We start from the raw sequence: 27,282 nt of genomic DNA, 5'->3' as shown, positions 1-27,282 counted from the left end.
GATGACCTGATTCTCTTTTTATCTTCCTATGATTTTTAAGTGTTTTTTATAAACACACACACACACACACACACACACACACACACACACACACACTCACACACCGTGTGGAAAACAGTGGCTAACCACTGGGGAGGAAGATGGCAGCAGGCCTGAGCTGAAGAAAAGAGCACATGGCAAATCCTGCAGGAAGGGAATGAGCCACAGGGTAACAGTACTGGACCGAGGGTCTGGCGCCCTGGGTTTGAGTCCTAGTCATGAATTGTGCCAGCCTCCTGTGTCTCCTGTGTGACCTGAGCTGGTCACAGAGCCACTGATTCTCACCTTCCCTAACTCCTGAATGAGGACATACATGTGATGTATGCAGAATACATGGAATCACCACATGCAAGCCTGTGCTAGTAATGCTAATGGAAAACCCTTGGGGACTATCTGGGTACAGAAGGGCCAATAGACCAGGAAGCAAGAAGGGAAGGGGAGACTGACCTTCATAGAGTCCTTTCATAGTCCAGACAGGTTGGAGGCTAGCCATAGAGCAATGAAATCACATACAACTGGCTGAGCTAAGTAAGGACCCAGTCAAAATGGAACCGGGTGCCTGCCTTGTCCTATACTCAGCCTACCTCCATTGCACGTTTCTTTTACAAAAGCCTTGCCTAACTCACTGCATTGCCATTGCATAGACAAGGCAAGCAGTGTCCATGAGTTTATCAACTTGACCAATGTCATACCTTTAGGAAGCAGCTGACTAGTCCTGGACCTCGGCTCTGGTGGATTCTAGAATCCCAGCCTTCCCCAGCTCTCTCCTACCACTGGAGAGTCCCAGCCCAAGACAAGGCATTTCATATCAGCTTCTCCAAAGAGATAGGAGGTAAGGACACAGTTCCTACTGGCCTGGCCACCAACAGACCCTAGACCCTGGTGGTCTGCCCTCTGCCCACCCAGCCTACCCATGCCCTCCCAGCCTTGGTCCACTGGGACCCACCTGGTCTCCAGTGGGATGTTACTGTTCAGCAGCCAGTTGTCCTGGGCGTGGGTTGGCTCCTGGGCGCTGCCTGCGGGGGGCTCCCCGGATAGCGAGTGGTCTGTGGGTGCCGGGCTGGGATTGCTCCTGGGGGTGAAGTTGCCCCTGTTCAAGGAGTTGATAGAGGCCGCATGGTGCTGGTTGGGGGTATGGGCGTGGGGGAGTGGTGGCGGTGGTGTCCGGAGCCGAGGGTGGTTCTGCAGGCCGCTGGGGTGATCTGGGGGAACAAGCAGTCATGGTCAATGGGCTGCTGGCTGGGCACCACCCCTGGCGGGAGGAACAGCCACAGAGGACTGAACAAGACCGAAGGGGTGAGAATGAGTGTGTCTGGCACTAGCAAATTACACGTTATTTCATTCAGTCTAATTTGTAGTCCACTGATACTTCTGAGTTCCTTCCATTCTACACGTGTGTTAGGGAAAAAAAAACCACAAAAAAAAAAAAACAAATAAAAATGCCCACCCCACACACTGAACTTAAACTTTAGGAGAGTAATAAGAAACAAGATCGAGAGACAGAAAGAGAGAGAGAGAGAGAGAGAGAGAGAGAGAGAGAGAGAGAGAGAGAGAGAGAGAGAGAACAGAAGCGAGCATGCAAGACTCTAGCCGCCCATGCTGACAACCTGATTCCTGTCCACAACTTCACTTTTTGTCTTTCAGACTTCTATGGGTTTTGTCTTTAGAGTTTAGTCTCATACCTGTGGCCTCCGCACCTGGGAGTGAGTGTGTCTAAGATGGAAGTTCTGGTGCCCTGACCCAGCCTTACTGACCCAAGAACCCTGGGGTAGGGGCCCAGGAATCTGACTTTACAGAGCGTCCCGACGACTGACCCACACTCCAGTCTGAGAATCACCGACCCTGGGAACGGCGCACGGTAAATGAAGTTAGCAAGGTAAATGCATGCAATGTACAGGTATCTGAGAGCAAACACATCTAAGAACACAGAGCCAGGGCAGAGGCTACATCTGTAGGACGCACAGGTACCCACGGAGGTCTAGACCAGATGGCCTTGGGAGAAGGGTGAGCCACGCTGTGTCTGGGTGGCTCAGAACCACCAGTATACTTACCGAGCACACACCATGTGCCAAATGCTGTTCTGAGCCCCTGCACTGATGAGGAGGTAGAGAAATCCTTTATTTGGTTCCCCTCAGTTACTCAGAGCAATGGGTATTGTTCTTACTACTAAGATGTAGGCAGAAAACCAGGTCTTGGGGTGGATGATTTGAGTCCTCATGGGAATGTGGTACGGCTAACGAATCAGGCAAACGGAAATCACTGTCGTGATGACAGAAGGGCTTGCGGGTGACTCTTCCCCCTTCACCTAAGCTGCTCACAGAGCTGAGCAATGTGACAGGACAGGAAGTTGGGGGATTGGGGTCCTGTCTAGATTCTGTTACTTGCTAAACATAGAACCCCAGGTGAGTTGCTGCTCCGAGCCTCAGTTTTCTCATCTGAGAAATGGGAAGTGCATTTGGGGCTGAGATGACAGTGCTCCAATGCTAACAACCTTGGCCGTCAACAGGAAGGAAATCCGCTAAGGGAAGATGTCTCTCTGTTTCTTAAGCTACCTTCTATGGCAAGAGGAAAATGATCGTTCACCCGAAGGGGACACATCCCAAGCTGTGACCTTTGATGCGAAGTGTGTGCCGGGCCTATAGACCTTCTGGACTCTGACGTACTCCAGCCTCCTGGCCTCCTCTTCCACCAACTTCCCCGTGACGTTCGACGCCAGCCATATGACCCTCAAAGGTCAGGAGAGGCTGAAATTTCATTGCTGGTAAGGCAGGTTTCCAGAGCCCATCCGCTGTGGATGGAGCCCACTCTACCCAGAAGAGACTGAAGCCCTGGGTTAGCGGAGAACTAGCACAGTTGCTCCTTGAGGGGATGGGCGAGAACCCAGAGTCAGGAGGACCTGTGTGGGTAGAGCATCCACTCTTCTGCTGAGCAAACAGCCTTGATGGAGAAGAAAACAAGGGTGGGGCCGTGTGCTGTGCCCAGTTCTACCCAAGCAGCTTTGGTCTGTTTGTGTGAGTCAGGGTCTCCTACACAGCTCTCGCCGTCCTGGAACGGACCATCAACAGTTCTCAACCTGTGGGTCATGACCCCTTTGGGGGTTGAATGACCCTTTCACAGAGGTCACACATTAGACAGCCTGCATATTCTGACATACTTACATTATTATGATTCATAACAGTAGTAAGATTACAGTTATGAAGTAGCAATGAAACAGTTTTATGGCTGGGGGTCACCACATCATGAGGAATTGTATTAAAATGCCATAGCATCAAGAAGGTTGAGAATCACCGTATTATGTAAACCAGGTTGTCCTCAAACTCACAGATCTACCTGCTTCTGCCTCCCAAGGGCTGGGATTAAAGGCGTGTGCCCCCACACCAGGAAAGCAGTGTTTTAACAAGGCAGCTAGAACCTGGGCAGAATCCAGCATGAGTCCAGCTTCTGGCCTGCATGACCCACCCTCAGTGGGGCTTTTCTATCTGCAGGGCACCACAGCTGAGAGGTAGTGAGTGACTGCACTAGGCCATGGCTGTCCACTGATATTAACAAAGGTTGCAGTGTATTTAAGGACCTACTGTGTACACTGGTATTAACAAAGGTTGCAGTGTATTTAAGGACCTACTGTGTACACTGGTATTAACAAAGGTTGCAGTGTATTTAAGGACCTACTGTGTACACTGGTATTAACAAAGGTTGCTGTGTATTTAAGGACCTACTATGTGCACTGGTATTAACAAAGGTTGCCATGTATTTAAGTACCTACTATGGGCTTTCACATCTTTAGCTTTCCTAATGCTCATAAACCCTTGAAGAAATTACTGGGATCATCCCCTACCCCCTTTTTCAGATGAGGAAGCTAAGGGCTGAAAAAGTTGTAGGCAGAGACTGCTTTTCCGTTTCCCGGTTACTCAGACCCAAATAACAACACAGAAACTATATTAATTACATCATTGCTTGGCTAATAGCTTAGGTATATTCCCGGCTAACTCTTAATTTAACCCACTTCTATTAATCTGTGAAGCACCACGAGGTTGTAGCCTACTTGTAAGGTTCTGCTGGTTGGCGGCTGGCATCTTTCCCTGCCCCCCCCCCGTATGTATGTATGTGTATATATATATATATATATATATATATATATATATATATATATATATATATTCCAGCCTGGCTATATTCTGCCCCGCTATAGGTCAAAGCAGCTTCTTTATGAACCAATGGTAATAAAACATATTCATAGCACACAGAGGGGAACCCCACATCAAAACGTAAGGGTCCTTATGAAACCACAGCGTTTCTTCTGTCTTCTAAGCCAACGTGACTTGGCATCTAACACAGATTATTGTAGTCTAAGGCCAAAGGTAATGAGAGTGCCCTTAAAGAGGAGCGTGGTAAAGGTGGTGGGAGTGCCCTTAGAGAGGAGCGTGGTGTCTGGGCTGGAACACGCTGGCCTAAAGCAAGGCGTTTGCTCTGTGTCTGAGCAGGGACTGTTTAGAAGCTCTGGGTCACTGTAAAATTCTGTGGCAGTTCCGATCCATACTCTCTTCCTATAGATCCAGCAGTCACCCAGATGGGTCCATCTGGCCACAGATGAGCTACTTTGGTTTACAAATACCACCTTCGGTGAAGGCCACTAGAGTATCTAAGTTTTGCCAGTCTGTTTTCCCAGAAACAGCTTACAGTTCTTCTAAAAGCTCCCTGGGTATATTTGGTAACTCATGCATATAATCCCAGAAGAAGGCTGAGACAGGAGGATTGTCTCATAGGAATCTGAAGTCAACCTGGGCTACACAGAATGATCTGTGATAGCCTGGGTTGTACTGAGACATAAGTAAGTGAATGTTTGTGGTTGCCATGGTTCTCCAATATCATCTTTCATTTAACAGGTGTGGAAATCCTGAGCACCGGTGTCTCTGCTGACTGTCCCCAGCCCGAGATCCCACGGCGGTGCCCTGTGAGTGCTGAGCAGAGGAACAGATCACAGAAAGAGACTGGGCCTTGCTGGCCCACAGCTCTGAGTTCAAGTTCTGTCTCTTCCACTTACAAGCTGTGACTGTGGGACCGGCAAGATGTTTCCTGACTTTCCATGCATGTTTTGATGCATGTGCCTGCATGTGTGTGCGCGCACATACACACACACCACGGCACAAGCATGTGTGCACACATGCATGCATACACACAGTGGCATAAATGTACACACACACATGTCTAGACACACACATATATGTGTGCTCATTGCTCATACACATGTACCCCATAAATAAATGTAAAAATTTTAATGTATAATTTAAAAAAGAATCTATGATGTCTAACAAGTTGCTGAACTTCTCGAGTCATAGTTTCCTGGAGATTTCTTTCTAGAGACAATGGCCACCGTATATGGTTGTTTTGAGATTTGAATAAGATGCTTTATGTCAGTGCTCAGCATGGTGCCTGGCGTACAGCATTTTAACTACATAGTAACTATTTACTTTCCAGTGCTGCAGGCTAAACCCCAGGCCCCACATGTGTTGGCAAATGCTCTGTTATAGATCTACATTCCAGTCCTGCAAACAGTAGCCGCCAGTCCACAGCAATGCTAAAGGAACATGAATGAACCACCAACCCATAAAGCATTAGATGCTACCATGGGAATGAGTCTTTAGTATTGAACTTCTAAAGCAAAAGGAGTGAGGGGGGGAGGACAGGAAAATGCCCAGCAGAAGGGCAGTGCCCTTCTACTATGCCTGATGGATCTGGCTGTGACCAGTCCACTAGCTCCTGGGAGCCAGGAAAGTGCCTGGAGCTCAACACAGATCAGGAAGTAACCGGAACGGATGGCCCTGTCCCTCGAGTGAGTGACCTAGGGCTTCAGGTTATCAACGAGAAAGGCTGTTGGATGCATTCGACAAGTTTCTCAGGGCAAACACCGAATCTGTCTGTCCTGGGCTCACCGTGGACCCTGGAGGTCCCCATGGTTGGTTCAGGGACTGATGGGTTCTCAGATGAAGATGTGCACCCCATCCCCGACAAGCGTCAGTTGCAGGGGTGGCTGGTTACGAAGAGTACAGAGCAGGGCCCAGGGGTCTGGCAGAGCAGCTGCAGCTTCAGCCCTGGGTCTGACAAGTCATGTGACATTAGGGCAAGTCACCACTTTCCCAGCCTCCAGCTGCTTACTTACTTAGCAAATGTGCATGCATCAAAGGTGCCAATAAAAGGGGGAGAGATGGTGGTCTTTTGTATGTTGAAAATAAAGATTCACAAGCATGATCAACTTGGAAATGCTCAGTCTAGTTAGACAGCACCCGCTGAGAGAAATGTGCATGGCCTCATCATACAAATGTGTATTGAGGACTTACCAAGTAACAGACGCTAAAGGCTTTACTTAGGAAACCCTGCAACAGCTCCAAAAAGAAGAGGCTATTGTTATTCTTCACAGAAAGATCAAGTAACTTGCCCACATTTACGCGATGGAGGGAGCCAGAATTTGAACTTCAGCAGATTGGCTCCAAGTCTGTCGTGTGAAATCCTTCACTGAAGCTCGTCAAGTGAGCCAGGACAGGCCAAGCACACCCAACAATGTCTGCCATACAGGGTGTACCTTCCAATTGTCGATGACGGTAGTCATCCTTGTTACCTTGTACTCCAGCCCCTCCGGAGCATCCTGGAGGCACAGAGGTGGAGGCTTGACTCGAGCTCCTGGGCTCTAGGAAGACTGCAGGACGGGCGAAATACAGCCTGCATTTGGGGGGCACTCCAGGCAGAAAAATGATGAGTGTGCACGGCGCTAGAAGCCAGCGTGGCTGCTGGGGGCACACTCAGTCAACAGTGTGAGTGGCTGTGAGGGGCAGTGGTTGTGGGTGAGGTAGGGACAATGAGACAGGCCGAGGTGGTGGCTGCCTGGAGGGAAGAGGTTAGAAAACCTGGTCATCATTGGAACGGTGGGAGCTGGTGCTGGGGCCACTTTAGCACTGAGACTGGCGGAAGATGAGACAGGGGTGGGAGGCAGAGGACCAAGCATGCCCCAGATCAGTGGCAGGTGCCTTCTTCGGAAATGAGTTGCAGTTGAGCAGGCCACGCTCATGAGAAAAGCAGCATAAACTTTCATAGCTTTGGCTCAGCCACGGGGCTCAAGTGCTAAAATCTAAGAACATCAGATGGCTCCAAGAAAGGGTTCCAGGCCAGGTGCCCTCACACACCAACTCTGCCAAACCGCAGACAGGTAGGTGCCCAAGGCTCTCTTTGCATCTGAGTTAATGATGACCCCAGTGTGCACCGCAGTCATTAATCGGGCCCCGAAGACCGTCAGATATGAAAGACGATGGTATTTAATTATCATAAAACACAAAAAACTCCAGTTGCCCGAGCATGCCAACAGAAAGAATTATTTGGCTTCCATTAAAATGCCATTGACCACCACTAGCTTGGGGTGGTGATGTAGAGGCGCTGAGACCTCAGCTAATGAGCCTTGGCCTGCAGGACCAATTTAGAGAGGCCGGGGAGCTCTTCATCAGCGCAGCCCGCAGCGGCATCTGACGGCCCCGCTGCTAAGCTCAGCTCAGCCTTCTTTAAGCTGTGCTGCCACATCGGTGTATTTAACTTGCGCTCTACCTTCTGTCACCTGGCAAAGGTACCTGGCAGTAAATGGCAAACTGTAGGGTTCCAAACAAGGGTCAGAGAGAACTGCCATGGACCCCGATCTAAAACCGAGCCCTGGTGTGAACAGGAGGTGAGGGGTAGATCTCTGGGGCATGGTTTCCCTTCGTTCACTTTCTCCCCGTGTGAAACGCTTGCCGCTCACTTTCACCAAGGTCACTCCAGTGGCCAGCGGAGGGGAATTCTCAGTCGTAGCTAGTCTGACACACTAGATGGACTTAGAGAGAGGGACAGGCCCTGGAGGGGGGCAGCTCCTGAAGAACTTCCCTTGCAGGGAGTATCACAGACTGGAGGTTGCAAGACGGCTGCTTTACTTTCTCATTTATGGGAAGCAGAGCAAAAACCCAGACTGTGGCAATGCTCGGCATCGTTCAGGTCTGAATGGTGGGGCAGCACGTGCCAAAGTTCCACCACTGCCTGATACAGAGACTCCTACGAGGGGGCCGCAAATGAGGAAGGGGTGCTTCTCGGAGTCCGAGCAGCTGCCCTGGCAGAACACAGTTAGGAAAGCTGACTGGTGAGCCCATCCTTGGGACGTGCGCTGGGCGGCACTGGGAGGGTCGACAGCTACTTTACTGCTTGCTCCACCCTGAGCTCTAGATTGTCCTCTGCCCTTCTCTGACCCTTGAAGACAGCACGCCTGAGATCCCCTGATCCTTGAGCTGAATTCCAATACGTTTGGCTCACTGTGAGACCTGGAGAATGCTTGAGGCAGGACAGCAGACTGGAGGACGCCCCCTCTGCCCCCCGCCCAGTGCAACCCACTCAGGTCACAGGCCCCAGCAACAGTGACATTTCTCCAGCTTACAGAGCATGTAGACGCAGTTATCTCAGACACCTCTAGGAAGAGCACGGGCTGGGGCTGCGGGCTACACTGGAGAAAGGCTGAGGCGTGTAACTGGGAGGGAGAAGGTATCCAGGCAGATGACTGTTGTGAGCAAAGGCTGGCGGGGCTGAAGCAGACCCAGGATGGTGTGGGGGGAGGGGACCTGGCTGCCTAAAGCAGAGGTCACAGGAAGACATGTCTGGAGCCTGGTGGTGGCTTTAAGGGTATTCAGGGGACTCACTCTGACTTCTGGATTTTCAAAGTCAATGGTAGTCATAATAAGGAGACGGAACCCTCAGGCCATTAAATGAACCTGTAGCTTCTGTCCAGCAATGGATCCCTGCTGGATCAGGACCCAGGATGGGGCTGGGTGGAGGACCCTGCTCTCTGTACGCAAGCAAAGAGAACATAGCAGTGTTCCGAGACTATCAGAGAGAGACAACTGGCACTGCCCTCCACCCCAGTCACTAAAATTCACAAACAGAGCAAACTCATCAAAGTCCATCTTTTCTAGGTGTGGTGTGTGGCTAACTTGACTGGGCTGCCATCAGGACAGTATGATTAGATCACAGCAGATAGACACCTACACATGGCCCTTGTGATTGTCCCTGTCAGCAGCTAATCTGCGCTGTGACCTTCAGTGAGGCACCTCATGCACCCGAGTTCCAGTTTCCTGCACTGACAAACAGGGGAAGGAGGTGGGGGGAGATGGTAGAGGGAGGTGTCTCTAATTCTAGAATGCAAGACTGGATCCTGGGTCTCGGGTGAACCTGTGATAATTTGCTCATGAACATCTGGTTGCAAAAGATACTCCCAGCATGCTGTGCATGGGATATACTGTATTGGCCAGGTATCAAATAAGGTGAAAGAGAACAACAGGTTGCTTCCTCTCTCCCTCCACCCCCTGCTTCCTGCTTCTATGCCTCTTGCAGGCTCCACTCTGGATTTGTGAGCACTGCTATCAACAGAGGCCAGCTGGGCAGGGTTTCTGCAGCAAAACTGTCATAGATTTGTTGGAAAAGGCCAGCTGAAGCCAGAAGCAATGGCGGTGGACTGTCATTTCTGGGTGCACGCATTCCTTCGACTTAAATCTACGTCTACCTCAAGGCTGAGTTTGTTCTGGGAGAGCTTTCTGGCTGTTAGGCGAGCTGTCCCTTCCTCTCGCTGTCAACTTTGCAGCCTTTTCAGAAATGGTCTGTCCCGTAAACAGTCAGGCCAAGGCCTGAATCAACAAAGGCCGCAGTTGATAGGTAAGACAGGAGGGAGTGTGTGCGTGCGTGTGTGTGTGTGTGTGTGTGTGTGTGTCTGTGTGTGTGTGTGTGCGTGCGTGCTTCCACGAAAGAGTGCCATGCAGGAGGGTGTGTTGGAACAGATACACAGCCCGTGGAGCGCAGAGCACCAAGAACGAGTGCGGTCTACTGTCAGTCTATGCGATAGGTAGAGAGGACCGAGGGGAGGCTCCCAGACAGGATCATCTCAAACACTCTCAAACACTGGAGGGTGACCCTCTGCTGGGCTAATCAGTGCTTCCCTGACTTCCTGAGGTATGAAATGGTCCCAGAGAACAGGAGGAGAACCAATCCTGTCAGCCTGGAAAAGGAAGAGCTTAAAGACAGTGTGAGCATGTCTAGAAGCCTGCTAAGAACTTAGGACTAGTTTTCCAAGCCTCATGGATTTGTTCATACAGCCTACATGCCAGGAAGTTAAATGCCCAGTTATACCCCAGGTGGCAGACTTCTAGACTAAAGAACTTCTCAGTATGGCTACTAACTCACTCATGACTTTGGATGGGCCTCAATTTGTGCATGAGGAAAATGGGATTCCTCTTTTCAGCAGAGGTTCTCTGGTAGTCTCGCCAGGCTCTGACAGTTTGAGTCCTAGTGACGTACCTTCGCTCCTCTTAGGGAATGTCGTGGAAAGAAGACAGCAGATGGGCACTCCTGCTGCCCTCAAACAGACTGAGCTCGAGAGGGGAGTGAATTGTCTCCATGGAGACTTCAACAGGGATAAATCCAGACCAGGCCAGAGAAGAACAAGAAGCCTTCTAGGAAAGGTTCCATGGTCGAGTCCATCTGAGACCCCTCAAGCAGCTGTTCTAGTCACAGCTTTGCATGTACTGCTCTGATGGGAAGGCCACGTCACCTGCATTATCACATCGACTCCAGTTAGAAGCTGCCCCTTCCAAGTCTTCTGTGACTCCCTTCTCCCTCCTTTGACGTGGAGGCTCATCCTTCAGGTTCTTAAGACTCCATAACTCACTAAGTCATCCCCAGAGTCTTAGAGCCCACTGGAACAGAGAGTTTGACGGAAGGTGGCTCACTAAACACTTGTGAGGAGGGCAGGATGTAAGAGATTTGAACCGGAAGCTGTTCTGCCTTAACCATGGCAACTACACACCCCATGAGCCTGTTCTGGGTTCTTGTGCCCTTCCGGTCAACCAGTTGCTGTCACCTAGGTGTGCCGGCGTCTATCACAAGATAAGGCTATTTGTTCAGCATTTACTGATGGAAATAAAGGGCAGGGAGAGACGAATAACATGATGCAGGCGATTATTCCTCCTGAGGATGCTCTCTGGGTAAAGAGCATTAGGAAAATGACCCGATAAACTGCCCTGACCTTCCGCACTGGGGTCTGTTTCCATGGCACAGGTGTTCCCTTCAGGAGCTCGGACAGCCAAGCCTTAATTCTCCGTTTATACCATCCTACCTGCTGATGAAAACATATAGCATTTACAGCCACCTCGGTTGTCAGCTGTGCTCCCTGTGCAGTTTGAAGACGGTCAGGCTGAGTGTAAAGAAAGCATCGGCGTTCCTGGAATACCTAAAACCCTCTGTGTTTCTCAACAGCCGGCAACAGTGCTTGGGTGCAGAAGCCTGTGGTGTCGTGGACCCACAAAAGGAGAGTCATGGTATAACAGGAACACCACCAAGAAATGGATGTTTTTTGTGTTTTCAGGATTGGGAACCTGGAGTTCTGTGTGGTTTGGTGGCTAACCCAGTGACCATGCACACAGACTCTCAAGCCTGACTTCAGAAGCCACCCAGCGGCCACCCCAGACTTTACAGAGCTGAATGTGAAACCTGTGAATCCCAAACACTGTAGCATCCAACCCTGTCAAGTCTCAATACAGCATGGTGGCATCCTGCTCATGTGATGGGCACCTTTCTTCTCCAGATCCTAACACACTTCTTGATGGGAGAAGAAGCCAAAGGCATCAGCTAATTACCCTGACCAGGGTGGTGCTTGCTATCACTCTGTACGCCACCACAGCTGGGCTTTCTTTCTGATACGCATCCCGGAGATTGGAGGCGGGTGTTCTAGTTGTTGACATCCAAAGCCTGGTCATACTGGAAACAGGACACATTATCGTCCTCTCGTAGCCCTCTGTCAAGTGCCTGACTGTCCGACGGCCACAGAAATGTATTACTCATACCTATGATGGCCTCCAAGCGTCGGAAGAAAGAGGGGTGCTTTTTCTGTTAAGTGTCTTCGGTGCCAAGTGTCTCTGAGGCAGTAGGAGGGAAACATGGCTCTGTGTTAGGAGGGTGGCCTGAAACTGACACAGCGTAGACTCACACACGTGATGGAACTCATCTTGCGTATCCCTTCCTAGTATGAAATACAGAGATTCCAGTCCAGCGTCCACAGAAAGAGCTAAGGAAACACATGGCCCATAGCCCTTGTCCTCTAGTTTAGCTACATCTGTCACTGTATTCCAGAAGGGGAAACTGAGGCACAATCCGCTCTTGCACCATTGCTACTCGGTGCAAAGACAGGACTGCCACACGTCTTTAGCTTCACCTGCCTGTCCTGGCGAGGGCCACGGCACACTTCCCACAGGTAACCCTTCTGTTCATGTCACCTGGCTATCAGGAGGGACCCTGCTGATGCTGCTGTTTGTATTTGAGAGTGCTCTCTGGTAGACACCCTCCCGGGGAGTGATTGGAGGTTCTTTGCCCTTTGACAGCCATAGCATTCTGGACTGTTTCACCCTGGCACATCTTGATGAAGGTGACAGATTGGCTAGAAAGGTATGAGAAGCCAGAACAGGATGGCGGGGCACGTGAGCATTGTGACTTTACCTCCAGCGGCCTCAGGTACAAATCTCATCTTCCCTGCTATACACACTGGCCACACCACAAGTCTCTTTCCGGCCTCTGTTTCCCAAGTCAGCAAGGTTCCTGGTGCCATGAACTTGAATTCCATGCAGAAGGCGTACACCTGGGCTCATTCCCCAAGCGGATTCTATTCTTTCAGCTGTGGAATATTTTATTTTTCCAATTTCACAATCTACTTATGTTAAAAAAAAAAAAAAGGAAGGGGAAGAAATCCAATCAGCCCGGCTCAGGTTTGCGAAACAAATAATGCAGGCAGCACAGAACCTTAGTCAAACAGTTATATTCACAGCCGCAGTGATGAGAGCTCTGCCTAATTTAAAGTGCCCAGGGTGTCCTAGGAAAATGCTCCTGTCGACATCTGTAGCCGGCACCAAGACAGACACCGAGGAGGCGGCACGGCTACGTGGCCCTGGCGTCCTGGGAAATCAGGGGCACCAGCGGGCTGCGGGCTTGGCCCTCAGCCTTTGTTTGCACCTGAACGCCATTCTCTTCTCTCTTTTTTCTTTTTGTTATGAGATGAGAGGAAAGGAGCAAATTTGGAATCCGGCGGCTTCCTTTGTTTCACGCCTGTTGTTATGGTCTGGACATGAATGGTCCCCAGGAGCTCATGTGTGCGGAGGGCTCAGCTGTTGGAGGAGGCCGAATCTTGGGGGCTGTGACATTAGCAGAGGTGGATCTGTGCGGTGGGCTTTGAAAGTGCTGACTCTTTCTGGTCCACCTTTAAGCTTCTGCTTCCTGATCTACCAAGCTGTGAACAAGCCATGCTGCAAGCTCATGTCACTGAGGACCTAATCCACTCCGGATGCCATACCGTCCCTGTTAAGGGTCTGATGTCTTCTGAGACCACGAGCGAAATCCATCCCTCTCCTTGAGTTGCCTCTGTTGGGTACGTTGTCATAGCAACAAGAAGAGTAACTAAGACGGAAAGCTGGGACCAAGAGTGGGTTCACGGAGGACACCTGACCATGGCGTTCCTGGACCCTGGACTGGCCTGCGGAATGTGAAAGGCTCTGTAGTTGTGGGCTTGAGATCCTGGAGAATGCTGTGTGCAGAGCTTCTAGGCCGGAGCGGGGTCGGGGGTCAGAAGACCAGAACGCTGATATGGAAGCGTGGACAGTAAAGACTGCCCGTGAGGAGTCCGAGGGGACAGAGATTCCACTGGGACGTAGCTGAATGCTTGGCTCTTAGCTGGCACGACTATTCTGGGAGGTGGAGAATCCTTTGAGGCTGTGGCCTCTTTAGCAAAAGTGTATCTCTGGGGGCTGGCCTGGATGGCAATAGTGGTCTCTGGATTCCCCACTTCCTGCTTGATAAGATCTGAACCAGTCACATCACAGGCTGCTTTGCCACGGACTGATGCTTACAGGGCCATGCCTTCCATATAATGGTGGACTGATGCCTTCCATGTCACGGTGGGCCGACCCATCCTTGGAACCATGATCCAGATAAATCCTTCCTACCTTAGGCTGCCAGCCATGAGAGAAGTACCTGATGATACATACATGTTACTCCAATCTGCACAAGAACCCAGTGGGGGCAATTGCTACTAAGAGTCCCATTTTGTAGCTGAAGAAACTAAGATGCAGAGGTTTTTGTAGGTTGCCCAAAGCCAGATTTGCTGATGGAGACAGGATCCAGACCTAGGCGGCCAGCTTTGGAGTCTGTGTTCCTGATCCTCATGTCTCATGCTTTGACTGTCACACGGATCACCACTAATCAGAAGCTCTGACATCCAGCCAGGGCTGCTGTAGGATGAAGAGCCCACTTTGGGTGGGGCTTTCTGTAAAATGGCCACTGCTCATAACACTGTTGTTGGACGGCATGATTCGTAAGATGCAGGAATCAGTGCGGGATTGTGAGGTCCCGTAAGTGCCCAGCGCGTCTGCAGACTGCACCACGAAGACCTTATGGGCTGAGAGGGGAAATGGGGCAGATGCTGCCCACCACGCCTTTGCCCCTCAAGTGGCTAGTACAGAGGGTCTTTGCCTGATGCCATTTCCTCTCACTTCAGTTACCTCTGGACTGGAGCATCCCTACTGCCCGTCGGTGAATCTGGGTGGGATAAGGCGGTCAATGAGCACCCTCGTCCTTTCGGCTCGGGTGTCTGATTCAGGCAGAGATATGTGACTCTGGTGTCTTCCTGCTTCCTCCTCACTCCGAGATTGAAACTCATCCCGGACACTGAAACAACACACCCAAGCCCTTCCTCACGCTGCAGATAGATGCAGCTCTGCCCTCTGAAGGTCCTTCATGCATTGTGACCATGATCCCGAGATCACGAGGACCTTCACTTACCCAGGTACACACCAATTCTTCTGTCTGTAAAGGTCTCTTATTGATTTGGGGGTCCCCTGAGATAAGTCCCACTTATACCCAGGCCAATACATGCCACACAGTGGGTGAATAAACGAACAGAAATGACCGTCTCAGACTTCACTAACGTTTAAGCAAATTCCGCAAACATCCTGAAAGTATGTCCGTTTTCACTTCATACAGCAAATGCCCTGTAATGCCCTGTGGATACTGAGTAAGAAGTGGGAGTCTGCTTTTCAGTGGGCAGGGCAGGATCCTCACAGAACCAGAACTGTGCTTCTGGGCTTGTAGACGGGCCAGGACAGTCTGTGGGTCATGGTGACATGGTCTGTGCTTTTAAAATCATGCAATTTTTTTTAATTTACTCTGAGGATTTCACACATGTCTACGGTGTAAAATTCCATCTTCCCCACCCCCTCGCTCCTCTCACCCAATTCTTCTCGTCCACCCAACCTCACGCTGTTTTCAATTGTTGCGTTTATACCTCTCCACGTCTAACCAGAGGACGCTTGAATGTGCGCAGGTATGGAGCCACCCGCTGGTACACTGACCACCTACCAGTGGCTACTGTCCCAAAGAAAAACGACGCTCCCTCCTGCCAGCTGCCATCAACCGCCTTTAATGACCCTTCAGTGGAGGGCACATCCCCGTGAGCCCCTCCCTCGTCCCCCCTGGGATTTTGAGGTCTGCAGTTTTCTTCTCTGCCTTGGCTCCCGCTGTATAACACAGGAGCGCTGTTACTAATCACACTTACTCCCATTGATTTTTTTTTTTATTTTTATCCCTGAGGACAAACTACCTCATCCCTCCTTAATCTAATGACTAAAATTAGGCAAATCCAGCCATCTGATACATATTAGGCATCACCCCAGAAAGGAAGACATCAAACAAAATATGACCAGACCCCTTTGAATGTCTCCATTCTCTTAACTGCCCGTGCAAATTGGGCAGAGGCCTTCCAAATAGGGAAAAGCTGTTGGAGGCTGTGTATGTTCTCAGAACCCTTCCTTGGGTCAAGTCACCCAGGGAGCACCTCTGGGTGCGGCCCCATTTTCTCAGGAGCAATCACTGAGCCTCCTGTGTGCCAGGCAGGCACTGTGTTTAAGGTTTTACGATGGTGTTTTCCATGCCATGGCGTTGCACCGTGAAGACTAATACCATCCCCCTCATTTCACACAGAAGGAAATTCAAAGGAATGGTAAGCCCCAGGCTGGCTAGGAGGTGGTCAGTTCAAACTCAGTACTAGCTTAATCCTGCAGGGCCAGGCACTTTCTCCCTCTTCTCCCCACTCTCTTTGGCAGCCCAGTAAAGCTGGAGACAGCTAGTTTTGCGAGGATTGACTGACAGAATACAATGGGCATGGCTTGTAAGCCTTGCATTCAGAGGCATAGAAAGAGATGGTCGGGAGGCCCAGGGTCATCTTGGTTGTGGCTCTGTAGGACCTGAGGTCTGGCCAGGGAAGGCTCCAGAGGAACAAGCATGTCCAGACACGTGGGAACTGTGCCTGAAGGAACTTCAGAAATAACATCTCTGTTCCTCGCTCTCGAGGACACCAATGTGGCACTGAGGACAGTTTCTAAATGTCAGAGTCTCTGTGAAGATTGTCTGCCCGCCCCCTTTGCACACACTAGAGGTCTGTGCTAGAATTACAGACGCATCTTCTCTGGCCCTCCGTATTTGCCTTGCCTGAGCCCCATCTGTGCTGGGCTGTCATCAGCACAGGAAAGCAATGCAGGCAGGTTCCCAGAGAACTCTGTTCTCCCAGCAGACGGATGGGGTAACCTGGTAATTGAAGGAGGAAGGCTGAGGCAAGAAGAGAGGCGGTAGCTCTGGGGAGCATGGAGTGAGGTTGACAGCTCAAAACGTCCTAGCCCTGGCTTTGGTCCACCCTGATAATGCATGCTGCATCTTTCAGGTGGGATCTCAGACTTACTGAGGATTATGGGAACCCCTGGCGCCTCCACATACACAGACCTTTCCCCTCCTCTGACCTCAAGGTAGAGGACAACTCAGACACTGGCACCTACTATGGGCCAGGTGAGGGGTGTAGAGAGAAAGAGGGCTCACTAAGATATCAAGCTCTCCTCGGGGGCTAGGCTCGGGGCAATGAGCCCTAACTGAAGGCAGTACGGAGATCAGTAAGATCCCGGGTACACTGCATGGCCAGTGTTAGGACTGGAAAGGACTGGTATTCTCTTGCCAAATTTGAAGAGGGGACCTAGAAGGAGCAATAAACAACTACCGGATGGCAGCACGCCGCAGGCACTCTGCGGGATGTCTTGTCCACGGTCTCAGAGGCAATCTCCCGAGGCCTTGAAGATGGACATCCCTAAATGACAAGGATAATGTATAATAAGCAGGGACAGGGCAAGCATAGGCGGGCAGGCAGAAAATAGAGGGGATGCGGTTTGCACCACTCGGAGGCAATTAATTTAATTAAGCATTGCCCGCCTGACGTCTTTACGGTGACAGTTCTTGTTACTCAACTCTTCCTGTGTTTTGGTCCGGTGTCTCCAACTAGGCCATCTTGTCAAAACATTTCTTTACATCTCTGGCTCTCCCTAGAGTCCACACGGTTCTCAGTGTGAGACAAAAGCCGCCACAGCCGTCACTCACTAACCAAGGACCAGTTTCCCAAGTCAGAAAAGAACACGCACGGTGTGACGGCTACTTCTGAACATCCCTTCTGAAGGCCAGTCACCACCTTGAAAAGGAAGCTCACAGCGTGGTGGATACAGACAAAAAGTCAAACCATGTGACAGTGTGGCTGTCCTGGCCGCCCGCATCAAAGGTGTGATCACAGCCCAGAAGTAGCATTGCCCCACAGCGATGGTAGTCTCCAGTGGGCATTAGATCCCAAAAGACCAAAATCAGAAACTAAGTTAAAATGTCGCAAGCTCAAAATACAAAACCTGCGCTAGGAGGCTCACAGGGGCGATGGGGAAGTTTGGGGTGACCTCAGAATCAGGACAATATCATCAGCATCCTTGTCAGATTTCCTCAGACTTCAGGAAACAGCTCAGCGGAGCCTGTATCGCCTCGTTCCCCCAGCCCCTACTGTTTGTCGTGCGATGGACGAACCACAGAGAACATGATAACAGACAAAAGGGTTTCCTCTCAAACAGAAGGTAGAGGTTCAGCGTCAAACACTGTGCAGCATGTGGACCAGGCCAGTATGTTACCTTTCCGGTCCCCTGAAGGCTGTACAATCAGACGGCCTCATTCTTTATTTCATATTCTGCTACCATCTTGAAATTCTTCCAATAAATTTTGAATAAAGGTCACTACACTTCCATGGCACACTGGGCTCCATAAATTATGTGGGCACTTCTGAAGATGCAAAAAGAGCTTTGCCCTCTGGCTTCCATTCCGCCCTTTGACAGAGGAGTGACCACTGCTGAAGGTGTCTGAGAGACAGAGAGGTGGCTCCTTCTCCTGGGTCAATGAATGGTTCAGAAATGAGCTTGTGACCTAGTTTGGGACAATGAGACTCAAAGGTGGTTTCTTGAAAATCCTCTTTGTTTTTAACATCAATAACCATGAAGCCAGTCTTTCCTGACCATCAAATGGTCTGTACTGCAACTAACAGCCGTCTTCCAGATACGAGCGGAGTCAGCTTGACTAGATCTAGGAAAGCCAGGGCTCCTTCACAATTCCATCCCTCTCCTGAGAAACTAACCCTCACCCACCCGATCTCTGGGCTTCCGTTTGTGTAAAACAGCACACCCCGCTACTTGGCGCTGTTGATGTGAGTTACCCCTAAAAGTATCTCAACCGACAAAGTTAGATCGGCTTCATCTAAAATCCAAATCTTGCCTCTTACCCACATTACACCTTCAGCAAGCCTCATTTTCGCTCCCTGACTGGAAAATGAGGCTGAGTAATCACACTTCATAAGATAGCAATGGAGACCAAAGAAAGTAATTCTGAAAGAGGCTTGGACGGTGCCAGCTACACGCACGGGCTGGGTCACTGACAGGAACCATGATGGTCAACTTCTGGACCCGATGGATAGCTTCTGCCACTGAATTTCCTGGTGCTAAGTTGGATAATGAGCTAAATTTCCCAACTACAGGGAAAAGCAATAGTAATCTTTATTAAAAATAAAATTCTATCTTTTGCATGAAAAGCAAGAATGGCTATACTATCAGAATTTAAAGGACTAGGGAAGCCAATTAAATCATGTGCACACTGCAGAGGTAGTCAGAGGTTTGCTCTCTTGGAAATCTGGACCTTCCCCAACCGCTCGCCACAGTAGGGCTTTCTTCTTAATGAATGCTAATTGCAAAATTCATGGAATAATCCAAGATGGCAAGGGTGAGAGTCTGCAAAAATAAAAACAATCGTGGTGGAGCATGTCTGCGGTCCTCGTACTGGGGAGGGAGCAGTTGTCAGATCTCAAGTTCAAGGCCAGCCTGAGCTACACAGTGAGACTCCAACTCAACAGAAAAATCACTTCCACTGGCAACCCTGGTTTCTATCTGAGTAACCTTTTGGATCTGAATTCTCACACTAACGTTGGTCTCTTGAAAGTGTCCAATCTTCCCCTATAAACAAGTACCACCTAAATTGTATGATTTCATCTTAAGGACTGAACTTCAGGGTAGAAAATAAATTCTAACGGTGATGGGAAATGAATGAACTCACTCCACTCATGCTTGAGTTATTTTTACTTTAAAAAAGGAAAGGGGGGGGGGTAGATAGGAGTGGAGAAAAATGGCTTTCTTTTTGCCCATTATATGGACCATTTTGTGACCAGATAATTTCAGAAGGATCTTGAGAAATTCTAATTGAGTGTGCTCACTTAGGATCTTTGCCGTGCCTTACATCGCCTCCCTGTGAGGCTGGTACACGGAGAGAGGCGGAGCCAGTTAGCAGCTCAACAGACACCCCGATGTGGGTGTTTCTTTAAGATGGCACCAGTTGTGCTGGGGAGATGTCGATGCAGACGCCTTCACAGCCTCTCCACGTCAGTCTGAGAGCTCCCATATGGTGCTTTCACACAGCTATCAGAGGAATGTTCCAGAAAGACATTTCCCTGCCTGAAACCTTTCCCTGGTACCTTATCACCCTGAAGTGCAAGTCCCTCAGCCTGACATTCAAGGCCCATTAAGATCTGGGTTCCTTTTATGGTCTCATCTGTTAACAACCCCTTGCATTAAGCATCCTGTCCTGGTCACACTGAAACCATGAGAACTTCCCAAAAAAGAAAGATATCAGTTAACAACTCAGAGAAAATGAAGGCCTATATGAGAAAGGATGGGTCGTGAGAAGGTGTGGTTTGGTTTAAGGGAAAGACAATGAAAACCAGAACCAAAATCTCTACATGTCACACGAGCATGATTATAAAAACTCATGGCTGTTTATTAGCAAAAAGCAATTATGCTAATTATGAGGCATTGTGGGAGAAAGGAGAGAGCAGGTGGTGTGGGAATCGGCTTCCGTGTACAGAATCGACAGGTAGTGTTTACAGCTGATAAACACAGAAACAGCAAGGTGTGTATCTCACAGACACAGAGGGGTAAATGGCAGAGGACACGGACAATACCGACAGGAATCAGAACTAATGCCCCTAAGGAGAGAGACCTAAGAGAGAGAAGGGCTCAGTCAAGCAGTTTTTCTTTTATATTGTAAACCTTTGGCAGAAAGGTAACTTCTAAAATTGTGGGTGCAGATCACTTCCATTCACAAAGAATCACAAGGAAAAAGTTGTTCTAAGTCAGAGGAGCCGAACTCCAATACCAAGTTTCATACTAATGTCACAGACACGCTGAGCCAGGGGTTCTCAACCTGTGGGGCGTGACCCCTAGGGGTGAAAAGACCCTTTCACAGGGATCGACCAAGACTACTGGAAAACGCTGATATTCACATTATGGTTCCTAACAGTAACAAAATTACAGTTATGTAGTTGCAACAAAAGCTATTTTATGGCTGGAGGTCAGGAACTGTATTTAATACATAATACATAAGAAACTGTATTTAAGGGTCACGCTTCAGAGAGGTTGAGAACTGCTGCCACAGAAAATGGAGCAGCAGAGGGGTGGTTTACAAACGAAGATCACATGCTTTCCTATGCTGCAGCGGGGAATATAGTAGTGACGGGGAGATTATCTGGAACCCATCTAATGTGAGCCTGAAGGCTTTGCAGATGTGTGCTCACCTGGGCCTGGCAGAAGCCCATTCCGCAGGCTGGAGGACCAAAGAGTAAAATCTTGCTAACGCCATCCAATGCCAAAGCACTGGCATTCCCTGAGAGATTCAGTGACGTGAAGCTCGTCTTTGCTCACTGCGCTCCGATGTGCAGTGCCTGATTTGCCTGCCATCCACATGGGAGCAGGGTGCCAAAATGTCCCCAGCAACAGTGGGTTACTCTGCTGTGGGACTGGAGCTTGTTTCGGATGAATTATCTGCTTGTGTGCATGGAGACCACTAGAACGGGGATTGATTTAACATTGAAGCCATTTCCTCGCTGCCCCGTGCCATTTTTTTTTAGTGCTCTGTTTGCTTTGTCTGCATGGATTGTGTGGCAATTTATCCCCCGTTTATTTCTGAGGGAAAAGAGCGGTGATGTATTAATTTTATATTAGGATAAACAAACAACATCTGTAAGGAAACTGGTCACCTCCATCCAGCCCTTTGCTCGTTCTACTATAGGGGAGAACGAGGAGACGGTCAACAAGGGATGGAAGAGGGGGAAAGCAGGAACGGATCATAATTAAAGATATCTTGAAGGAATGGGACTTGGATGGAGGGCCGGCTATATGACTCTGAGAAGCTTTTGTGATAGGAGCCTTCACTCCAAACCTAGGAGGGATGGCTGTCCCATCTGTGCAGAGGTTGGCTGTTTAGGTCCCAGCACGCTCAGCAGACCAGACAAACGCATGCCTGACACCCACACACTCATGTTAAGTTAAAGGGCTCTTTGCTTTCAAAACTTATGAGATGTGTACAAGTTTTTGTCACCCTCACTAACAGTATCCTTCAAACCAAGAGACACGTCAAACAAAGTGCAGATCCTGCCACAGACTGGCACCCAGCCAGGCATAGATCTCTTTCCCACCCATCTCTGAGCAAAGAGTCTCTTTAGCTATTTTTTATTTTAAAATATACAACAACCGAAGTGTATTTATTCAATATACATTTGTAAAAACTCAAAAGAACATAATTTGAAAGAAATAAGGCAAAAATAAGACCATAGTTAAGAATCCAGAATTCATATAGAAATGGGGAAAAGGGAAGGAAACCCAGACTGGTTGGGACTCTTGGCTGGAGACCTGCTTTGAGTGAGTCTCCTGCCGGTCTTTCTTAGAAGCCACTGGCCTTCCTAACACTTGGTGGCAGCAAGTGTGCTCCTCTAGCAAGCTCTGGATGGAGAGCACAATGGGGGTCCTGCCATCAGTTAGGGTGGACCGTTCATTTAGATGGATGTGTTGCTGGGGGTCCATGCTGGGGTGGCCACAGTCTGGGTGTTAGAAGGATGGCCACGGAAACCCAACTTGCTCCAATACTGAGGGGACTTAAGAACTACTAGCCACGCCCTGCCTAAGAGCTGAGAGCTTGCTACAACACTGAGGGGACCAAGAGAGAGCACCAAGAGAGCGAACCAGGAGAGAAGGCCAAGAGTGCAGGCTTATAGACTTCAGAGGCTTTCTGATACAGACAATGACAGTACAGAGCAGACAAAGAAAAACTTCCAAACACTCAGACAGCCACTGCAAGAATTGGACCAAGATGCAAAGACACTGCAGGCCTCCTTTGAAGGAAGAAATGGGTAGGTGCCAATGCAAGAATTCCTCTAACAACCTAAAAAGCAACATGGTAACACCAGAACCCAGCAGTCACACAACAGGAAGACTTGACTTGATCATCCTAACCCAGAAGAAGTAGAAGAAAACAACTTTAAAAGTAACTCTATGAAAATGATGGAGACCTTTAAGTAGGAGGTAAAAAACTCCCTTAAAGAAATGGAGGAAAAGACAAACAAAAAATTAGAAGAAATTTATAAATCCCTCAAAGAAATCCGAGAAAACAAGAAAAAACAATCAAACAGGTAAAGCAAACAGTTCAAGACTTGAAGACTAAAAGAGAGGTAATAAAGAAAACATAAACTGAGGGAATTCTGGATATGGAAAATCTGGGTAAACAAACAGGAACTACAGAGACAAGTATAACCAACAGAATTCAAGAGATAGAGGAAAGAACCTCAGGTGCTGAATATATTATAGAGGAAATAGATTCATTGGTCAAAGAAAACATCAAATCCAACAAATTCTTAACACAAAACATCCAGGAAATCTGGGATACCATGAAAAGACCAAACCTAAGATGGGATAGAAGAAGGAGAAGAACTCCAGCTCAAAGGCACAGAAAATATATTTAACAAAATAATAGTAGAAAACTTCTCCAACCTAAAGAAGTATATCCCTATGAAGGTACAAGAAACTTACAGAACACCAAATAGACTGAATCAAAAAAAAAATTCCCTGGTCATAAAATAATCAAAACACAAAACATACAGAATAAAGAAAGAATATTATGAGCTGCAAAAGAAAAAGGTCAAGTAACCTATAAAGGTAAGCCTATCAGAATTACACCCAACTTCTCAATAAAACTATGAAAGCCAGAACGTCCTGGATAGATGTGCTGCAGACACTAGGAGAACACGGATGTAAGCCCAGACTGTTTACTCTGGTTTTCAATCACCATCAATGGAGGAAACAAGATATTCCATGACAAAAACAGATTTAAACAATACATAGCCACAAACCCAGCCCTACAGAAAGTACTAGAAGGAAAACCTCAACCCAAGGAAGCTAACTGCACCCACAAAAATGCAGGCAACTGATAACCCCCCCCCCACACACACACACAGCATAATCCAAAGAAGAGAAACACACAAACACTACTACTGAAAAATAACCGGAATTAACAACCACTGGTCATTAATATCACTTAATATCAATGGACTCAATTGACCTATAAAAAGACAAAGGCTAAGAGAATGGATATGAAAACAGGATCCAGCCTTCTGCTGTATACAAGAAACACACTTCAACCTCAAAGACAGACACTACCTCAGAGTAAAGGGTTAGGAAAAGGTTTTCTAATCAAATGAACCTAAGAAACAAGCAGGTTTAGCTATCCTAATATCTAACAAAATATTTTCAAACTAAAATTAATCAGAAGAAATGGAGAAAGGCACTTTATACTCATAACAGGAAGAATCCATCAAGATGTAGTTTCAATCCTGAACATATATGCCCCTAATACAAAAACACCTACATATGTAAAAGATACATTATTAAAACTTAAATTGCACATCAAACCAGTAATAGTAGGAGACTTCAACACTCTACTCTTGCCAATGGACAGGTCAACCAGACAGAAGCTTAACAGAGAAATAAAAGAACTAACACATGTCATGAATCAAATGGACTTAACAGACATCTATAGAACATTCCACCCAAACACAAAAAAATACCTTCTTCTCAAACCCTCATGTAACTTTCTCTAAAATTGATCACATACTTGGTAACAAAACAAACCTCCACAGATACAAAAAACTTGGAGTAACCTCCTGTGTCTTATCAGATCATCGTGGATTAAAGTTAGAATTTAACAACAAGACTACTCTCAGAAAGCATACTCATGGAAATTGAACAGTGAACTATTGAACCACCCCTGGGTCAAGGAAGAAAGAAGGAAAGAAATTAAAGACTTCCTTGAATTCAACAACAATGAAGGCACAGCATATCCAAACCTATGGGACACTATGAAGGCAGTGCTAAGAGGAAAGTTCATAGCACTAAGTACCCACATAAAGAAAACGGAGAAAGCTCACATTAGTGACTTAACAGCACACCTGAAAACTCTAGAACAAAAAGAAGCAGATTCACCCAGGAGGAGTAGAAGACAGAAAATAATCAAATTGAGTGCCAAAATCAACAAAATAGAAACAAAGAAAACAATACAAAGAATCAATGGAAAAAAAGAACTGGTTCTATGAGAAAATCAACAAGATAGACAATCCATTGTCCAAACTAATCAAAAGGCAGAGAGAAAGCATCCAAATTAACAAAATCAGAAATGAAAGGGGACATAACAACAGACACAGGGAATTCAGAGAGTCATTAGGTCATACTACAAAAACCTGTACTCCACAAAACTGGAAAATGTAAAAGAAATGGACAATTTTTTAGATAGATACCATATACTAAAATTAATCAAGACCAGGTGAGCAATTTAAGTAGACCTATAAACTGCAAGGAAATAGAAGCTGTCATCAAAAACCTCCCAACCATAACAAAACAAAACAAAATAAAACAAAAACCAGGACTGGATGGTTTTAGCGCAGAATTCTACCAGAACTTCCCAGAAGAGCTAATACCTATACTCCTCAAACTGTTTCACATAATAGAAACAGAAGGAACATTGCCAAACTCTTTTTATGAAGCTACAGTTACCCTGATACCAAAACCACACAAAGACTCAGCCAAGAATGAGAATTACAAACCAATCTCACTCATGAGCACGGGTGCAAAAATATTCAATAGAATACTGGCAAATCAAATCCAAGAACACATCAAAAAAAATCATCCACCATGATCAAGTTGGCTTCATCCCAGAGACGCAGGACTGGTTCAACATATGAAAATCTATCAATGTAATCCATCATATAAATAAACTGAAAGAAAAAAAAATCTATATGATCATTGCATTAGATGCTGAAAAAGCATTCAACAAAATCCAACACCCCTTCATGATAAAGGTCTTGGAGAGATCAGGGATACAAGGAACATATCTAGACATAATAAAAAGCAATATACAGCAAGCCAACAGCCAACATCAAATTACATGGAGAGAAACTCAAAGTGATTCCACTGAAATCAGGAAGAAGACAAGGCTGTCCACTCTCTCCATATCTCTTCAACATAGTTCTTTAAGTTTTGGCAATAGCAATAAGACGACAAAAGGAGATCAAAAAGTTCAAATTGGAAAGTAAGAAGTCAAACTTTCATTATTTGCAGATGATATGTTAGTATATATAAGTGAGCCCCAAAACTCTACCAGAGAACTCCTACAGCTGATAAATACCTTCAGTGATATAGCAGAATACAAGATCAACTCAAAAAAATCAGTAGTCCTCCTATATACAAATGATAAAGAAGCTGAGAGGGAAATCAGAGAAGTATCACCTTTCACAATAGCCACAGATAACAAAAAATATCTTGGGGTAACACTAACCAAAGAAGTAAAAGACCTATTTGACAAGAACTTTAAGTCTTTGAAGAAAGATATTGAAGAGGATACCAGAAAACTGAAATATCTCCCATGCTCTTGGATAGGAAGGATCAACATAGCAAAAATGACAATCCTACCAAAGGCAATATATATATTCAATGCCATCCCCATCAAAATCCCAACACAATTCTTCACAGACCGTGAAAGAACAATAATCAACTTCATATGGAAAAACAAAAAACCCAGGACAGCCAAAACAGTCCTGTACAATAAAAAAAAAACTTCCAGAGGCTTCACCATCCATGACATCAAGCTCTGTTACAGAGCTACAGCAATGAAAATACCTTGGTATTGGCATAAAAACAGAGGGTTGACCAATGGAATCGAATCAAAGACCCAGATATTAATCCATACACCTATGAACACCTGATTTTTGACAAAGAAGCTAAAATTATACAATGGAAAAAAGAAAGCATCTTCAAGAAATGGTGCTGGCATAACTGGATGTCAACATGTAGAAGAATGAAAATAGATCCATATCTATCGCCATGCATAAACTCAAGTTCAAATGGATTAAAGACCTCAATATAAATCCTACCATACTGAACCTGATAGAAGAGAGAGTGGGAAGTAGTCTTCAATGCATGGGCATCAGAAAGACATGTGTCTTCTAAGTCTGTTTCTCCACCATCCCCAGATCCTCTTTAAGGAAAGCACCAAATTCAAGTTTCCCACTGCCCATGGGTCCTTCCGTCCACACGCAGACCCCACCACAGGGTGAAGAGTGTCACTACGTTCTCCAAAGTGGCCATCACCACAGCCGCTCTGCTCCAAGTTACCCAATGAGACCCTGGGTCTTTATTAATGCCCTACTCTGCAGCCTGAGGTTTGGGCTCTTTATCTTCTGAGTCTTCTGCTGCTTCTCCTGGTGGCAGCTCTGATGTGGCCTGTAGCATTTTTCTGGAAGAAACAGGGAAATGCAGGGAGAAGTGTCGTCTTTAGCAAATGCTGTCCTACCCACCTGGGAATGACTTTAAAAAATGGAAAGATTCTTTCTCCATAGCCATGACAATAAATGCATACACAGAAGCTTGGGAGGCTACTAATTCCTAA

General features: G+C 47.5%; 1 protein-coding gene across 5 annotated transcripts in view; it reads right to left on the bottom strand.

Moving 5' to 3' along the window:
• Tenm4 (teneurin transmembrane protein 4) overlaps positions 1-27,282 on the bottom strand; it is a 362,508-nt gene that overhangs the window by 207,194 nt on the left and 128,032 nt on the right. For 4 of the 5 annotated variants that reach the window (XM_038313737.1, XM_038313739.1, XM_038313735.1 and 1 more), the window contains one exon: positions 986-1,241. In XM_038313737.1, the coding sequence (XP_038169665.1) occupies positions 986-1,241 (256 nt within the window). Of the gene's footprint in view, positions 1-985; positions 1,242-2,052; positions 2,068-7,923; positions 7,959-27,282 lie in introns of all 5 variants that reach the window. The other variant, XM_038313740.1, reaches the window with a different exon arrangement.

The sequence above is a fragment of the Arvicola amphibius genome, chromosome 12, assembly GCF_903992535.2.
Source record: "Arvicola amphibius chromosome 12, mArvAmp1.2, whole genome shotgun sequence".
NCBI classification, from domain to species: domain Eukaryota; kingdom Metazoa; phylum Chordata; class Mammalia; order Rodentia; family Cricetidae; genus Arvicola; species Arvicola amphibius.
This window is presented reverse-complemented; position numbering and strand designations above follow the sequence as displayed.